General features: G+C 34.3%; 1 protein-coding gene across 8 annotated transcripts in view; it reads left to right on the top strand.

Annotated features, from left to right (window-relative positions):
* LOC150108925 (myocardin-like) overlaps window positions 1–18,964 on the top strand; it is a 456,675-nt gene that overhangs the window by 353,525 nt on the left and 84,186 nt on the right. For all 8 annotated transcript variants that reach the window (XM_090411030.1, XM_090410986.1, XM_090411004.1 and 5 more), the window contains 2 exons: window positions 1,999–2,275; window positions 10,211–10,363. In XM_090411030.1, coding sequence (XP_090267156.1) covers window positions 1,999–2,275; window positions 10,211–10,363 — 430 coding nt within the window. The remainder of the gene's footprint in view (window positions 1–1,998; window positions 2,276–10,210; window positions 10,364–18,964) is intronic.

The following is an 18,964-nucleotide window of genomic DNA, read 5'->3' as shown; positions in this document are numbered from 1 at the left end:
TTTTCCAAGTCAACACCATATAGTCACTCTCTCCAACTGGTGGGAGAGATGTCAACTCAGTTATTATCAACTCTTCTGATGCTATAACCAAATCCAAAACTTTTGAACGTCTTGTTCCCTCTGTTACATGTTGCCTAAGACATTTGTCCCTCAAGAATTCTAGAAATTCCATTCCCCTATTGCTACATGCATCTTCCTCTCTCCAATTTATACTACTGAAGTTTAAATCTCCCATAACAATCATTCTTCTTGCACTTGCCAAACTTAGCTGTCTAAACATCTCCTGGTCCCCATCCTCTGTGCTCCTGGGTCTAGCAACACCCCACTAAATATCCTGTCTTGCCTACCTCTACCTCACACCATACGCTCTCAAAATCATTTGTCTCACTTCCTTCCAAATTCTCCACTCTTAGAGGACATAGGTCATCACTTATCATAAGCAGTACCCCACCACCACGCTTTCCCCTCCTATCCTGACGAAAAATGCTATACCCAGCGACTTCTATTCCTGTTGTTATATCCCCTTCTGTCAACCACGTCTCAGTGATGCAATAATTTTTGGCCAGGCTGATGCTATCTGCGCCACCAATTCCTCTCCCTTATTCTGGATACTCCTGGCATTAGTATAAAGCATATAAATGCCATTGTTTCTTTCTTTCTCTCTCTCTCATTTTTTTTAAGTAACTGTATCTGCATAGGTAGATATAATCATCAATATTCCCATCCTCCAAATAATAGTGTATCATAAAAAGCCTCCCAACCCCCTAAAAAAAAAAAGCAAAATATATTGGTAATGGAGCAGCCCCTCAATCATGGCCAGGCTGAAAAAAGATTTTAATAAATGAGATTTATTTTATTAATGAAGGATTATTAACTTGATATATCTGCGTGCATTTTTTGAAGGTAAGAAGGCATAGTATCTGGTACAAAAGTTAAGCCAATATATAATTAGGAGCTTTAAACATGAACCAATACATCTTCAGTTTAAAAACATAGTTACCAATCTCTATTCCAGCTAGACCTCTTCAACAGCTGAACTCTCTTTTATTTGTCATATCTTTTATCCCTTGGCTTCAATATCAGGGAAAAAAAAGTTCTTTGGAATACTGTGAGGAAAGCTCTTCCAGAGGACAGGTAAACAGAATGAAAGAACAGAATGAGAAGTTGGTTTCAGCAGGTTTGTTCAGTAGTTGAGTGCCATGAAATTACCAAAAATCTAGGCAGAAACAAAATGCCCGTGAGAAAGTGATCAAAGAAATCCTTGAGTGAGACAGAGTGGGGGAGGGGGGTACCAATTTACTGGATTGGTGTCTTATTGAGAATATTAGGAATGTTCAGGAAGGTTTCTATGTATCTTCCTGAATGCAAGAACTCTATTTTAAGCTTAGGCAAATTTGAAATATGCATGGAAAGTTGATCCCTTTGTGTATTTTATGTCCCGGTGTTGAGAACTTCTGAATCTGGGAAACACCCGGGAACCCCCCTTTCCTACTGCCAGATCGCTTAAATATCCTTTTCCTTTCTTTGTCTTTACTTCCGCATTTTTCGCCCTTATCTTCAGGCATGTCGTCACTTTCGCACACCTTTCCCAAAGTCTTTGTTCTTGATGATCTTTAGCCTTCTCAAGTCTCTGCAGCTTTTCCCTTCAGGACTTTCCTTTTGTTTTCTAATACAGGCAGCCTATCTGCTGACTCATTATTTAACAAAGAACAATTCTTTTTCTTTTGTGTTGAGCACAGTTGTTTTACACATAATATCAAAATCATACTTAAACTATTTTTTCATACATACTTTTACATCAACTTTATATTATATCTTATGTATTTTTCTGACACTTGAGATCCTTGTAAAACCGAACATGATAAGTTATAGAATAACTTATTGTGCGAGATTTTACAATTCCTCTCAATTGTAAAGGAATGTATATAATTTTTAAGCCATTTTCTTGGCTATATTTGCATACATATTTTTAACTCTTAATATCACAATGATTTTCAGCCTTCCATCTCTTGAAGCTAGTGAGCCATCTCCGCCATCAACTCATGGTTCTCCAAGATCAACTAGAACTTCATTTTCATTATCTCCGCCAAGCTCAGTTTCATCACCACCCTCAGTTCCAGCATCATTAGTATCACCACATTCTCTAGAACAAATAACTGAAGGACAGAGTGGCCCAAATAGTAATCAAAATAAGGAAAATAGTAGCAAAAACAGAAAGAAACCTAAAACCAAAGCACAACCAAAAGCAAGGACCATAAAATTCCATGAATATAAGGTAAGATAATCACTTAGTGCATAAGGTTTATTTTGAGTGATTTGGGGAATGGAGGCTATTTGATATTTTCCTCAACACACTTTATCAAATAAATGAGACGGTATACTTGGAAGAATGCTATGGCCAACTCCCATCAAAGAATGCTAAAAAACAGCATTATCTTCAAACTTCACATATAAATGAAAAAAATCTGGGTTTCAAAAAAAAATGTAAACCCCCTTTAATTAAGTGGCATGAACAAACATTTAAGAATGTAGTTGAGAACTTCAGCTACTTGACCTTAAGAACAACTCTTTATGACATCTAGAACTTTATCACCAGAACTAATGAGGACCAACCTACACATGAAAAGGCTATCAACTAGGACTAACTGGAATGCATTTGTCATAACTGATCTTTAAAAAAACAAAAATAAATAAAATGCAAAGCTCTATTTTTTGAAGTTGGACATTGAATTTGTGTACATAAATAGTCAGCTTGCTTCCTGTCAACATTTAAGCTTATTATTATTGTGTGTGTATTATATATTATATGGTTACTTGAATGGATTGACAAAGTGAATGTTTGGCAAGAGAGGAATTCAAAGGGGGACTGGAATCTGGCAACAGAATCTGATCACAGTAACATTAATTTGTAAGAAATTATTAATAGGAACGTAATTATATAATAATCTCATGGTCATATATAGTCAATTAAGTTTGGTAATGTTCTTATGTATTAGTGTATATATCAATAGTTAACAATATATAATTGTTAACTGTTGATACCATCAACACAGATAGGAAACATTGATTTAATTATAATTAATAAAAACTTGTATTCATTCTCTTTAAGAATTAAGTTTGGAAAACAATTAGCCATAGAACTGAAGAAAGTTAGATAATTGAAAAAAAACTTCCCTAGAGATGGCCCTTTTGTCAACAGCAGCACACACACACATGTGATCTGCCACTTAAGATTCACAAACATCAATGCCATAGTAGAATTCAAACATAAAGCCTGTTGTATGCAAAGCTGAGTAGCTATCACTGATCAGCAAAGCTAATTCACTCAAAATATTTGTTCTGTGCCTACTTTATGTATTCATCTGCAGCGCTTTTGTTCCTACAGACATCTCCTTAATCCATATTAAGTTATTATTTCTCAATCAAATCAACTGGATTTTTAATTGTAAATGTTTTTTATAGACTATGTAAAATAGTAAGAATGTGTTAGGTACATTCCATACTGTATGTTATATTCCTGATGAATAGTATTAATCACAGGATTCATCATTCATAAAATATGCATATCTGTGTATATTTATTGACTTTTCTGAGATTATATCACATGCATATGTTTTTATATACGGTGTGTGTGTGTGTGTGTGTGTGTGTGTGTGTGTGTGTGTGTGTGTGTGTGTGTGTGTGTGTGTGTGTGTGTGTGTGTGAATCTCGTGTAAGTGATTGCAAAATCTGCTTCCATACAAATTACACAGGCCTGCAAAATTCAAGTCATGAAAACTATTAAATGTTTCTGATTTATTTTTGACTGCTGATTTCAAATATCTCTTCCATTTTTCTCTATCGTGTAAGGATTTTTCACAAAATGGATCTCAATATTACAGTAAAATAGCTTTAAAATGCATTATATTAAGCAAAATAACAGTATTTAAAATTTTTCATAATCATTTTTGGAATGAAAGTATTGAAAAAAAAAATTAATTAAAGTAATTAAAGATTAATCCTTAGTACATACTTTATGTTTCGTTGTGGTGTCTTTTTCTTTTTCCTTCAAAGCTTCTTTTTGAACTTTTTCTGTGAAATTCTTTACCTGGGTCATCTCTGTGCAACATCCAGCAATAGTCTGCCATCATGTTGACATTCCACCTGCCCTGATACTTTCTTTCCATCCCCTTGATGTCTGGTGGAATCACTCTCCTTGCTCTTTGCTGACAGTTCCCAAATTCTCAGGAAAGTAGTCTAAAAGAGAGTTGAGAAACTGCTCTTTTAAGCTCACGGAGCATCCCAAATCCTTGAATTTCTATAGCATGTCTTCCACAATCATTTTATAGTTGGGGTCCTTGTGATTTCCTAAAAATTTGGTCACCACCTCTTTCAAAGCTTCCCATGCTTCTTTTTCAATAGTAGCCATTTTTTCTTCAAATAGTTTATCCTTCAAAAGTTTCCTGATGTCTGGACCGATAAAAATACTTTCTTACAATTTTGCTGTAGATAATCCCAGAAATTTTGCACAGATGTATTTAGAATTACATCTGTGCAAAAAACACTCTCCTTCAACAAAACCTTGACAAATTGCTTCATCAATCCAGGCTTTATGTGAAGTGGGGGTAAAAGGATTTTTTCCCGAGCAACTAAAGTTTCGTGTAACACATTTTATCTTCTGACTCTTTCTGGCCATTCCTTCTTGATCCAGTGTTGCTCTCAATCTTGGCTGTCCCACTCACACAAAAAGCATGGGCATTTGGTATATCTTCTTTGTTGTCCCATAATCATAGATATGAGACTTTATGATCACTGCAAACTGTCCATCCACGATCATACTTATTGCAATTATGGAGAAGCACAGCTTTGACGCTTCTTTTTGAGAAATTGATAAACAACCTCCAATCGATGACTTCATATTTTACATTGAATTTGCTTATCAGTCCAGGAATATCGCTACAGTAAACTAAATCACCATCCTCTGAAAAGTAAGGAAGAAAATCTTTTTCTTCTTAGAAAATATGCCACCTTTCAGAAATATGATAACCTTAGTAGTCAACGACTAAAGTTCAACTAAAGATTCACACAAGAAAATGTGTCTGTGACAACAGGAAAGGCATCCATTATCTCGGCGAATCAGATTCAAAGTAGTCACCTGCACTTTTATCTGCATTCCTCCCTCCCTTTCTGATCTTAAGGATGAGAAAAGTTTCATGGAAATTTCTTTATTTACCATAAAAAGGCACTTCAAAAAATCACTTATACAACTAATTAGCTGTAAATAAAGGAGAATGAAAATAAATACCAGTGCGCTGAATTTAAATCCAAATTCTATTAATAAAAACGCTAAAATTAGACATTGGATTAAATTGGTTAATGATGGAATTTTTTTACTATTTTTTTCTGAACTCAGCACCTAAAAATCTATAAGAATCAATTATTACTTCTCAGACAACTTTTCCATTGCAGGCCAGTGTTATTAGTGCATAATGTGTATCTTTTTCCTAATATGTTATCACCTAACAAAAGTGCCGATGTTTGTAGGAATTGTTCTTCACATATCTGCTCATATATGGTTATGTATATCTGAAAATTGTGAGGATATCCTGGGAAAGAACATTGAATAACTTGATCCCATATTTATGTCTTTTTGTTTATATGAAATGAAATGCATTGCCCAATTATCCCAATGGGTACTAAATGAATAATTATTATTGGTGACTTAAATTATTGAGACATTGATTTGGTAGAAGACAAATCTCATGATAAGAATGAAAGAGAAAGAAGGAACTGAAGGTCAAAGAGTGTTAGATTTGTTGAAAGTTTTCCACTTGGTTATGCTATAAATTAAAGATGCCAAGAAATTATATAATTTCTTGTTTTAATCCTTAGTCCAAGTGTAAGCAGACAAAGTTTGCTCATGAAGTAACTTCACAACTGGGCAACTCTTATATAGAGGCTAATGACTTCACATCACTTTCTTAGTATCCCATAACGCAAAGCACATATCCTTACAGATTTCTGCATTACTTCAACTTTGATATCACTTCTGGGTCTGTCTCCCATGATGAGACCTCGATAAAGATCAAAATGTCTGGGTAGTGATCCTTCCCATAATGCATAATATTATACATGTCTTTAAGGATATGTACTTTGCATTATGGGATACTAAGGCAAGTGATGTGAAGTCATTATCCTCTATATATGAGTTGCCCAGTCATGAAATTACTTCACGTGCAAACTTTGTTTGCTTACACTTTGATAAAAGATTAAACCAAGAATATAATTTCTTGGCATCTTTAATTTATAGCGTTAGATTTGATCATAGCATCAGAAGGGAATTCAGTTAAGAATGACTATTTTACCACTGGTTTTTGAAACCAGTGGTAAAATAGTCATTCTTAACTGAAAGTGATCATGTTGTACTTTCCTTTGAAGTAGCTAACTATATGGATGTGCAATTTAGGAACTACAAAGCTGGAAATTATGAGCAGATTTTGCTGGATCTCTTAAGATTTCGTTCTTGTTTTTAAGTACTTTCATTTTTTCTTTATTTCAGTTACATTTATGTATTTGAGTCTATAGTTGACGTGTGAAATCTCCTTCATTGATTCTTTTTAAAACTCTTGTGCATGTCTTTCTGTTTAGTGTGATGTCTATTTTTGTCCTGTTCAAAACTAAAGAGTGATCATTATTTCAAATTTTCTGTTTTCTATTATATCCCAGATCAGTCTGAACACGCCATTGTCAACAATAATATAATCAGTAAGACTTATGCCTTGTGTTTTTTCTCTGTGAATTTATGCTAAAATGTGATAAATACACATCCTAAACAGTTTCATGACAGATATTTACCATTATAATCATCCCTGCATTTCTCTATCTTTAGGTCTCTGACATGAAGCAGGTTTTTCTTTTAAATTAGTCGCTCTCTCTTTCTTATGACTCAAAGAATTCTTCTATTTCTCCAGTACTAGTAGCTTTGGTGAACTGTAAACACAGAATAAATTGCATTTTCCTATTTCAAAATTTGACATTAATACTCTACAATGAAATTATCATTTGAGAACTTTATCTTCCTATTTAGCATTGAATGCTATAGCTACTCCTTCCTTTTCCTGATTACTGTTGCCATAACGAATCATTTTAATTAATGTTTAGAAGTATCTTGCATGTTTTTATTTTCTTTTTAGTGACACTGTTAAATTGTGAATGAAGAATTTTATGATTATTAATACTTCATTCATGATTTAACATAAATTGCATATCCTGAGCTAATTTTACTCCTAAGTAAATTCTAATTTAAATACTTACTGTTATTTTTTTTATTGAAATAATAATTGTAATTTTTTTTAGTTATTTATTCTGTATAAATTCATTATATAATTTGTAAATGTATCCTAAGTGGACTGTAATATGTGCATTTTATTTATTGTAAATGAAAGTGAAAGTAAATTTAAGAAATTCTGCTAATGAGATTTGATTGGTCACTGTTAAGGAAACGGAGTTAATTTTAGATGGTGCGTGGTGGAGCGCGAGCTACGGTATTCGAAGGGAGAAGGAGTTGATATGAGCTGGACTAGCTAGAACCGGATTTTGGCGGGAAGAATGAAGGCATTTAATTGAAAAATGAAAGTAAACAAAGAAAGAAGCATTCAGGACAGCATGGAGTGAAGTAACGGGTGGCAGTAAAGGGAATTTGGAAATGCCATAAATAAATTAAGAAGGGACCAGGAAATTAATAGGCAATTAGGAATATTTCTACATAATTTTAAAATTACATCGAATTCCAATTGTTTTGAGGAAGAATAGTGCAAAGCTGAAATTAATGCGTAGAAGAAAATAAGGAATAAGTAGATCACCTGAAACGAGTGCGTCAAGACTTGTGAAGCTCTATGTTTAATATTTCAGTTTTATAGTGAAGATTCCTTTTGAATAGTGTTACTTCAAAGTGATAGTTAACTTCAGTTTTAAGTGTGCCTATAGTGAATTCAATCTGCAAAGGATGTAACCCGGTACGAGTAGTCCTTGTTTTTTATATTTCAGCATGAAGAAATAAGAGTTAGCTCCGCCCGATATATCTTAACATTAACTGTGGCGTTCTACTAAAATTAGCTGAAGTATGGAGCTTTAAAGTGTTTCCCCCCTTGAAGTGATAACTGCCTCATAATTGAATTAAGTGTTTGTTGACTAAGAGAGAATTAGAGAATTCTACTTTAAGAATATTTACTGTAAGATTCTGTAACATTGAACTGTGTGAACCATTTTTAATTATTCGTAAGAATGTAAAATTGACAGCTGGATGTGTGATGCCTAATGTTTTATGTTTGTTATGAGTATTTGAACTAAGTTGATTTGCATTATCTTGTTTTCAAAGTTATACTTAATGTACATGTTATGTAACCCTGCATTAAATGTTTTGTTTTATTGATTCTAATTTGGTGTTTTGCCTGATTCTCTTTCATTGCACCGCTCATAAAGTTTATCGGACCTTGCGGAACCCTCAAATGATAATATTAACCTCGGCCTGTAGAAAAGTGAGATTGCAAAAGTTAGTTGATGATTGATTCCACTATATTATATAGACTAATCTGAATATAGGGTGGTACAGGATAATATAAATTTCTCTATATTTGGATCAGTAATCAACCAGCAATTAATTAAAAAACAACAGAAATAAAAAAGATAATTTAAATAAAAATAACATTCCAACAAGATGGCGGATTCAAAGCCAGGATGTATGACACAACAACACCAATTCTGTCAACGTTTTAGTCCTATGATTTCTCTGCTAATCACCCCCTTCCCTCTCCAACCCTGCAAATTTAACTTGTGAAATCAGGATATACTTCGTATTTGTGTGTGGCATTCAATTATATAAGAAACCTGATAAATTGTTGAAGGTAATTAGAAGATCATGTGTCCTTTGAATGGTTTCATCTTGTTAATCATATTAAACACGTCCAACATGTTTGATGGGTGTTTGTCTTGATTGTAGTAGTGAACAGAAGAGAACATGCATAGAACTGTCAGCTAAATATGACTTTTGATGAACAAAACTGATCATCTCTAATCACCTGTGACAAGTCTTAAATTAAACAGTGCAATCCCCATTAAAACAGCAATCATGTTTGAAAACGTTTTCACCTAGAAAAGTGATGCTGTTATTGTTTTGACTCCAAAGGTATGATTCATCAGCATTTGTACTCCAGAAGAAAACTTTGTTTTTGTTTTCACTCTTGTGTTGTATAGTTGGGGTGGAGAAAGTTACTACTTTCTCTATGTTAGACTGGCTGGCTAGCTAGCTAGTCTAACAATAACACTCCTAGACAAAAGCCTACTAAAATTTTCCATCTCACACACACAGAATTCAAACCTAGATCCCCCCCTCCCCACACTAAAAACTGATTCATAGCCATTCATTCACACAAAAGCAAATTTTTAATGTATTGGGCTAATAATTTGCTGCTTCCACCTTTCTCCCCCACCTCAAGGATACTTATACAGAAATGATGAATTAGAACAACAGCAGCAAGCATTGTGCCCTGACCAAAATTTCATATATGTGAAGTACAATAGTTTTCGAAATCAGGCATGTAGTTGCCTTAGCCTATTCTTTTCAGTTATCCAACTTACTTTGTGTCTTACCAAAGTCAGATAATACATAAATTATTTTTTTTTTATTAATATATTTAATTTTTTTATGTGGCTCTCACCCATGAAAGATTTATTTGTGAACCTATAGTACATTCATACCGTAGGTGGGTTAAGGATTTTTTTAATATATATTTTTTATTGATTTCATTATTTTTATTCATTTATTATTATTATTTTTTCTCCTTAGTCTGGAAACCCTACTCTAAAGACCAAACATTGAACTTTTTCAAGCCACTTCAGGCCTCCAATAAGTGGGGCAGTGGTCTCACACTGGGTGATGAAATTCATCTCCCACCTAAAGACAATAAACATGCATGCCCACAGCAGGATTTCAACCCACAATTTATTGATTGGAGAGTGGATGCTAACTACTTGGCCAACCAGGCAGGCAAAGTTTCAATTAATATTCTTCTTTAGCATAGTAATTAAGCATCGTGAAGCATTGGGGAGGGGGAGGGAGAGAGAAAGAAAAAATATATTAATTTTTATCAATTTTTTTGGTTAGTGTAATTTTATTGAGATTGTTTAAACAGAAAATTATCTTTAAAAAATGTTGTTAATAAACTTAATTTAGGGTCCACCAAATGCCCAGAAGAATCACAGTGTGACACCAACTGCATCAGTAGAGACATCATATGATCTCTTGTTACAACAGCAACAGTTGTTATTGCAATGGCAGTTAGAACTGCAGCAGAAATACCCACAGGTTATCTTGCCTGCTGCTCAGGTAAATAATGAACTCTACTTTTTCTTTAGTTTTATTATAAAAAGGCAGTTTATATAGTTTCATATTTTATGGAAATTTCCTGGTTTTATTATTTCATTATCCTTACATAAATGAACAGTTTGTGTTCTCAGATAATCGATAATTTTGAACTTAACAGGATACAAAAAAAAATTGCCTAAACTGAATTTTATTTCATTTTTTTGTCTGAAGAACACTAGTTAGTTATATATATTGTTAAAATCTGACAGGTCTGTTCTTTTATTATCCCTTTCATGAGTTCTTTTGTGGATTACAGGTGGGCTATCTTTGGGATCCTTATGCTGCCATTCTTATTGAGAATTCAATGATGAATTCTTTCTTGGAATTTTCATTACTACCAGGTTTTGTTAGGATTATAAAGCCTGAATTTCCATAACTAAATAAGTTTGATATGTCAATCTGTTCTTTTATTGGGATTATCTGATCTACTTTTCCTATGTAGGATAAGTTGTAGATTCATCTGATTTGGTAAATAGACACCTGGGTGTGCATGGAGGATGAAGGGGGATCCTTAGAGTATCTGAGTACACTTTTCAAATTTGTGGCAGTTTAAATATAGCTTTAATGTTGTAGTTTCTTCCCCCCCCCCTGTAATACAAGGAATGGGTGTGGCCTTATTATAATGTGTGTGTGTGTGTGTGTGTGTGTGTGTGTGTGTGTGTGTGTGTGTGTGTGTGTGTGTGTGTGTGTGTATACTGAAGATGGCTTAATATAAAAGTCAAAATATCTAGTAGTTATTTTAATATAAAATGTATTTGGCCAACATGATAATTGTGTCCATAATTTTTACATTCTTAATGTGGATCACCACATAACATTAAAAGAAAGGAATTTTTGTATCTAGATTTTGTCATATTCAAATAATGTATATGGTTTGCCAGGTTCTTGAGTTATCCTTTAATTCAGCTCTCTCAAATAACTACATTTCATCGTGCAAATATGGGTAGTGTCATTATTAGCATGAAAATAGGTGGAAAATATTAGCAGACTGAACACATAGCATTTATACTTCAAGATTAAAAATTGAATGTATTTTTTGTATACCTTCTTCTTCTTGTTGATGATGGCAGATTTGTCATGCTTATCACATGACATAGTCAAAAACAGTATATGAATGCATTGGCACAAAATTTATTAATAGAGTATTTCAGTATGAACCATACAGATCATCTCCAGTGTAACAAATAGTTACAAAAAAAGAAAAATGAAATGTTTCTTATATTTACATATTTATGTATTGTTTTATTATTATTTTTTTGTCTTGCATGTGATAAATGTGAAAGTAATCCTTTCACCTTTGAGTGGTCACTAAAGTCATGTAATCATTGCTGTCCTTATTCCACATTTGTTGCACAGTTCACATTTAGCAGTTTCTTTATTTCCATTTGTTTTTGTTTATTTCATATCCAATCCAACATATGATGTCAGCTAACAGCATTATTCCACATTTGTTGCACAGTTCACATTTAGCAGTTTCTTTATTTTCATTTGTTTTTGTTTATTTCATATCCAATCCAACATATGATGTCAGCTAACTTGTACATGTCATGTTAAATATACATGACATGTACAAGTACAGTATGAAAATATGTATCTGTATGGTTTACTAAACATGTATCTAACACATACTATGGCAAACAAATTAACAATTATATAATGCTGTATAGGATAACAGTTGTATAAAAACAAATTAATATGTTAGAGTAAATAATAATCAGAAAAGTGCAGAATGTAGTCTCTCAAACAACAATATCAAATTGGGTGGTCAGTTCAGGATGTAAAGGTGATTGAGTCCTAAGGAGATGCTACAGTTTCTATATAGCAAAGCTAGACACATCAGGAATAAGAGGGAAGAATTTTTGGCATTGGTAATGCAACCTCACCAAAAGTTATAGGCATTATTGAGACATGTCTAACAGCAGATGACGTAGTTACAGGAATAGAATTTGAAGGATTTGGTATTGTCAGATGATAATAGATGAATTGCAGTCAGATTAGGAGACAGGTGAGGGGGTGGCAGGCTGGTGTAAGGTGTAAGATTGAGGCCAGTAAGGCAAATATACAGTTGGTTGTGCTACAGACCAGGAGGAATGCAGAGAAACTGATTAGTACAGCACTCACTGTACTAATCAGCAGATTAGTACAGTGAGTGCTGGTAGAGTCGTTATTATGGGGACTTCAACTTTGGAGACAAAGATTGGAAGGAGGAAAGTTTATATGCCTACTGAAAGATAATAATTTGAAACAGCATGTGTTGGATCTGATCATAGAATCAGAAGATCTGTCTATTACCAAGGTGACCACATTGCCTCCAATTGGAGAGAGTGATTGTGCAAGTTTTGACTGGGAGGTTGCAAATTGTAGAATTTTCAGTTAAGGGATATATGTAGAACTATAAGTCAACTGATTGTGACAAACTTAGGCAGCTGCTTGAAGTGCCATAATATAAAAACCTGCAAGAGGAGGATGTTAGTAGTGCATGGGAGATAGTTAATGGACATCTAAAGGAAGCATTATCAGATTGTATACTTAAGGTCAGAAGAAATGATCAAGTAGGAGTTAGATGGATGAGTAATATCATTAAGCATGAACTTGGGGGGGGGGAGAATATTTGAAGAGAAGGCAACCAGCAAGCTCATGAATATTACAAGAGTCAGGCAAAGAAAAGTGATCAGCATGGTAAGGAAGGCAATATCAGATTATGAGAAAAAAGTAGCCAAGTAGTCCATAGACTTCATTCCGTAGCAAGTAAGAGGAAGAATGACTAAAGAAGAATAACCTTAATGAGTGCTGATGGTGACAGAAGCAGATAAAATAGATGAGTTATTGATGTACACCACTTTGCAAGGATATATATCATCCAAGTGAGGATACTGCTGTCCTCACAGCAGTATCCTCACTGAATTGAAGATACTTATGATATTGCAGAATCTCAATGTAATTGCAGCTGTGGGATTCTATGGTATATCAGCTCACATTTTATGAGAATGGACAAGGAAACTAGCAATGCCTCTCACCAGGCTTTTTAAGTTTCAGCTCTGGTAAAGTCTCATGGGTCAGCAGAAGGAAACAGAATAATTCCTTTGCATAAAGGAGGTTCTAAAATTGCAATAGCAAATTATAGACCAATTAGTATCTCAGGAATGGTAGTAAAAACACTGGCAAAGTTGGTTAAAGAGAGAATTTATGAATGGATGGATAAGAATATGATACTCTGTGAGCAGGTAGCACAGCTTAGTGAAGAGTCAGCCTTAGTAATATAATTTTTATAATAGAGTGACAGCTGATTTTGATAAAGGGAATAGCTACACAGTGATATGGCTGGATTTTTGCAAAGGTATTTGAGAGAATAATACTGGAACTGTTATGCAAATTAGAACAAATGGATATGGATATGAAACTGGTGACATAGATCTGAGGGTGGTGGCTGATGGAGAGATACCAAAAGGCATGTGAGATATTGTGTGGATAGTTTGGTTTTTCCCCGTGATGTTTGTGGACTCCATGGAGGTCTTGCTCAGTAATACGAGGGCTGTTTGAAGTTTGGTAAAAAAAATAAGTTAAACACATCTTTTTGGAAAAAATCACCTTTGTTTCTCAACATAGTCTCCATTGAGGTCTACATATTTGGTCCAGTGAGTTTCCAATTTTTTCCTTCCCATCTAAAATGTAGGATTTGTCAAATTGTTCTTTTCTTTTAAGCTTACACGGTGATCCGAATGCATTTTTGAAAATTATGGAGACAACTACCGTGTTTGAATAAAAACTTTAGTTTAATATAACTAAAATCTACATTCTATGTTTCGACCTTTATATCAAGGTCATCTTCTGGAGCATACAACTATACACAGAAAACAAGCTACGCTACAATCAAACTGGTTTGTTAAAGATACTGACCAACCGCTGCAACAATTGTTGGCCTGACTGCTGGTGGGAAAAAAAAAAAAAAATTATACATCAATGCTAGAGTCCTATTATTAGTGTTATCTGTTGGTTGTAGAAATACATTGGGCATAAAGAGATGCAGAGACATTAACCTTATTCCTATCTGCATCAGGCTAAAAAAGAAATTTACATCTGCTAAGGCACTCGGTATTTATGACCGCACAGAAAAAGCAATGCTCAGAGAACAGATCCAAACAGCCCACCAAAACCTAGCAACAACACAAAATCTGGTTTCAAAATTGCAGTCGGAACTATCGAACTATATTAATCCAGACATTCTACAAGTACTTGAAAGAATTACTGACAATTCGGCCAAATACACCCTGGAAAAGAATAAAGAAAAACTCAAGACCAAATTCCACAGTTTGAAACAACGGCAAAATATGGCGGCCAATCACAGGAATCCATCCAATCAGAAGACCTCCTCCCTGATAAACACCAACAATGAACGACAGACAAGGGAGACAAGGAGCGACCTACCACCGGCAAGCAAGAACCATGTGATCAACCTATCAAGCCACACCCTGAACAACGGCGAACTTACGCTACTGAATAAAGGGCTTAACTATGCAATAGCACCTAAAAAGGTAAACAAATTGGAATTCATCTACCACATAGAAAGAAGCATCAGGTCCCTACCTAACAATATAGCAGATAAAATACGACTAGAAACTAGTAATGTCCTGAACACTAAGAAAACTATACAGAACAATCTCACAAAAACAGAACTGGCAGCAATTAAGTCATTAAAAGCCAAACAAAACAATAATAACGAAATCGGATAAAGGCAATGCCACTGTTGTCCTTGACAGGTCAACATACGTACTTCAAATGAATCAACTAGTAGACGATAACAACACACATATAAGCTGGTAAATTATAATCCAACAAAAAGGATAAAGGATAAAACAGAGAAACTACTGAAGTCCATCACTTCTTGGCCACCAGACATGGTTAAAAAACTCAAACCCCACTACGCCCGCCCACCCGAATATATGAATATATACATGTAAAAAAAGTTTTAAAAAGAATTAAAGTTGAGAATATTTTACAAGTACACTGTAGACTGAAATGTACAAATATTATTGAAGAAAGAATGAAACTTTTTCGAAATAAGAATCAAACGTTGGAGCCTCAGTTTCAAACTCCAATAAAAACGTTGATGAATTCAGCTAAGGAGGCATGTGGTGAAGTTGTCTGCAAGAGTAGAAAAATAAAACCACCATGCTGGATGTAAGAAATTAAAGAAGTAGTTCTTGAAAAGAAGAAACCATAACGAAAGTTTCTAGCAAATAAGTTGGCCGATGCCCTAAAAGAATGCAGAGAAAAATGTAAGAGAGCTCAGCTATGTGTGAAAGTAGCTAAACCAAAGTCATGGGAAGATTTCAGTAAGAATATAGAAGGCAAATATCAGTAAAGTGGCAAAATGTCCAGGAGGCTATTGAAAAAGCTTAGAAGTGGAGGAAAGAGTACTTTAAAAGGAATTAGAGATGATAAAGATGATGAAAATTGAAGATAAGGATATCCTGTCTGGAGTAATTACTTTGAAAGACTTAAATGAACCAAGCAGCGACAGAACCGAAGTAGAAAGTTTTCAAGAGAAATGCAAACAGGAGTACATATCAATTATTTGAGGTAGAAAAAGCTATCTAAAACTTGAAATGTGGAAAGACAATGAAGTAGATGATATTCGACCAGAAATACTCAGTTATGGAGATATAAAAATTTTGCGGTGGCTACACTCCATAATTCATAAGGCCTAGTCAGAAGGTTCAATTCCAGATGATTGGAGTAGAGCTCTCATAGTTACCATCTATTAAAAAAAAGGAATAAACTTGAGTGTGAAAATTACAGAGGAATTTCTTTACTCAGCAGGTAAGATTCATGCAAGCATACAAGTTACGAAGATCTGAAAAAGGCATATGACAAGATGCCCCTGGTAAACCTTATACAGGGCAATACATAATCTATATTTAAGATGTAAATTAGCAGTTAGAATTGAAGGAATACATGAAGATGGTTTGATGTAAAATCAGGTTTAAGACATGTATTATCTCCATTGTTATTTATCACCCTTATGGATCACATTATAAACAATGGTGATGTTGAACCTGATAATAGAATTGAAGATATCAAATTGAGCTCTTTCACTTTTGTACATCATCTGCTTTATGCAGATGATGTTTTACTTCTAAACACATAGAACACAACCAGGATTCTCTTACTAAATCGAATAACATCTATAACAAATTTGGCATGAAAATCGGCAATAAAAAGACCAGAACTATGAAAATAAGCAGGAACATAGAAAACTGCAGCTGAATTCTCAAGAGAGAATATAAGACAAGTGAAATGTTTCAGTTATTTAGGAATAGTTTTTAGTATGATAGCAAATTAAATTAGAAATAAGCAACAGAGAAAGCAAAGCTGGTATGATGGTATAAATGTTGTTGACTCCACCTTTGTAATAACTTATCTTTGTTCACTTTTCCCGAAATGTTCTAATGACGATACACGATCGAAACGGCTCACACCCCGTTAACACTCTCCCCCGGCCCTGTTTCCCATAAATCCCTTCCTTTTTCCCAAAGAAGTTCCCTTAAATATAATAATATATAAGTATATATATTATTTTTAAAACACCTGGGTTTTCTAATTTAATCTTTCCACCTTGCTTCAAACAACCCCCATGTTTCCTACCCCCTTTATCGGCCTAACAGCAAAAGTATGGAGAACGAAGACATCCAAACAAGGTATGTGCAGAATTTCTTCCTCTATTAATCTGCATATTTTTACCTCTAAAATACACTTATGCCTAAAAAATTCTTGAGTAAAAAGCCAATGTATTTAAAATAAGGGACACTCCTAAACAGAAACAGGCTAAAATAGCCATATAAATAAGTTTTTTAAGAGGAGTAACATTGGAATTTTCCCAGAAATAATACCTATATTATCTTTGTTCTTTTCTTATCTTATGTGGCCACTTTATTTCCTTAAATCTTTTCTTAGTATTTCTTTAACCTTACGATTCCTACAAATGGTGATGCTGCTGGTGAATAAGCCCATGAACTAGGCTTATTCACAGGTACAGATAACTATTTCCTATGCTAGCAGAAAACAGGAAAATTTATTTGATTAATGACTGCACCATCTGAATTCTAGATGTAGAGCATCGGAGATATGTTATGGCACTGTAGGATAGCTAAATCTAATTGTGGGCTTAATTGACAGTCGAGGCAATTCTCCAAATTCTAAACAAACAGGCTCGAAGTTTTGCGAGGCAGCGCATTGTTCAGAGATCAGGCAATAGTCTCTATTAAGCAAACAAAATACATTTATTTTAACTTTAAAAAAATTACACTAGTATACACTTATCATCCAGCTCTTTTCATAACCTTAACATGAATCTCAATCTCTATCTAACAATATTTAACTTCCCATATATAGTGAGAGGAGATTCTCTCATATTATACAATTCTGGCAGTTACCATCCTTACTTATGCTATGCTATCATTGCAATATCAAACTTGGTTATCCAAGACATTCTCATTTAGCCCAGTAAGTAACATTATGTCCAGTGGACTCGCAATCAATCTTCCACACTTAATTATTAATACAAAGATTTCTACTCACAGGTCCTTGACAATACATGTAGTCCTATTAGCACATAACATCTTTAGCTGTTTCTGCCGACTTTTCCGATCCGTTCAGCGTACTGGAATTCCTTGTACTGTGCTCAACAGGCATCCTTCCGTAATTCATGTGTGGGAGCAGCAGCACATCTTTGCTGAATGAACTAGGTCGGCTCCCAGCGTCCTGCATTTGGTGCATGAGGCAAGTTCCTTTACTTCCTATACATCACGGAAACTTTCATTTCTTTCCTAAGACCGCCCGTTTCTCCACGGGTTGTGTACCAAACTCCAAACTGACCTGCGGACTGCAGCTAGATGACGACAAGAGAGAACTTACCCTTCAAGCTTCCTATATACCATTTTGCAGAGTTCTGTGTTTTAGGGTCAGAGACCCCCAAATATTCTGCGATCACCTTGATGTCAGTGGTCTTGACCTTCAACGAAGGCGAGAAACTTCCTTGCTTGAATGACCTTCAGCGCTATAGTTAGCTTTTAGGTCCCAGACATAATCCTTTTTACTTAAGGTAAACTTACTAGGCTATATTTTTCAATATCTATTTGATAAGCATACATAAAATGCACAACTTGATTTATACTAATTAATAATTTTAAGAACAATTCTGTGTTACTCTTTGTGCCAGATACCCCTATCTATGGGTTTACAATTAGTATGGCAACGTGTAGTTTTACTATATTTACACATTTTCACGACCTCTGTAAAAGTCGATGCTTGAAATTAAAAAATTTCTATTGCATTGAATTTTACAGTGGTACTAGTTATTTATACTGCAGGTTACAGTATAAATGAGTTTGCTAATCTTATAAGTAGGGGTGGCTCGTGCATAGGCACTGATGTTACATGGAATAAGAGAGAAATAAATTAAAGATGCCAAGAAATTATATTCTTGGTTTCATCCTTTACCCAAGTGTAAGCAAACAAAGTTTACTCGTGAAGTAACTTTGTGACAGAACAACTCGAATATAG

The sequence above is a fragment of the Typopeltis vanoorti genome, chromosome 2, assembly GCF_054136105.1.
Source record: "Typopeltis vanoorti isolate ZY-2024b chromosome 2, IOZ_Tvanoo_1.0, whole genome shotgun sequence".
NCBI classification, from domain to species: Eukaryota; Metazoa; Arthropoda; class Arachnida; order Uropygi; family Thelyphonidae; genus Typopeltis; species Typopeltis vanoorti.
This window is presented reverse-complemented; position numbering and strand designations above follow the sequence as displayed.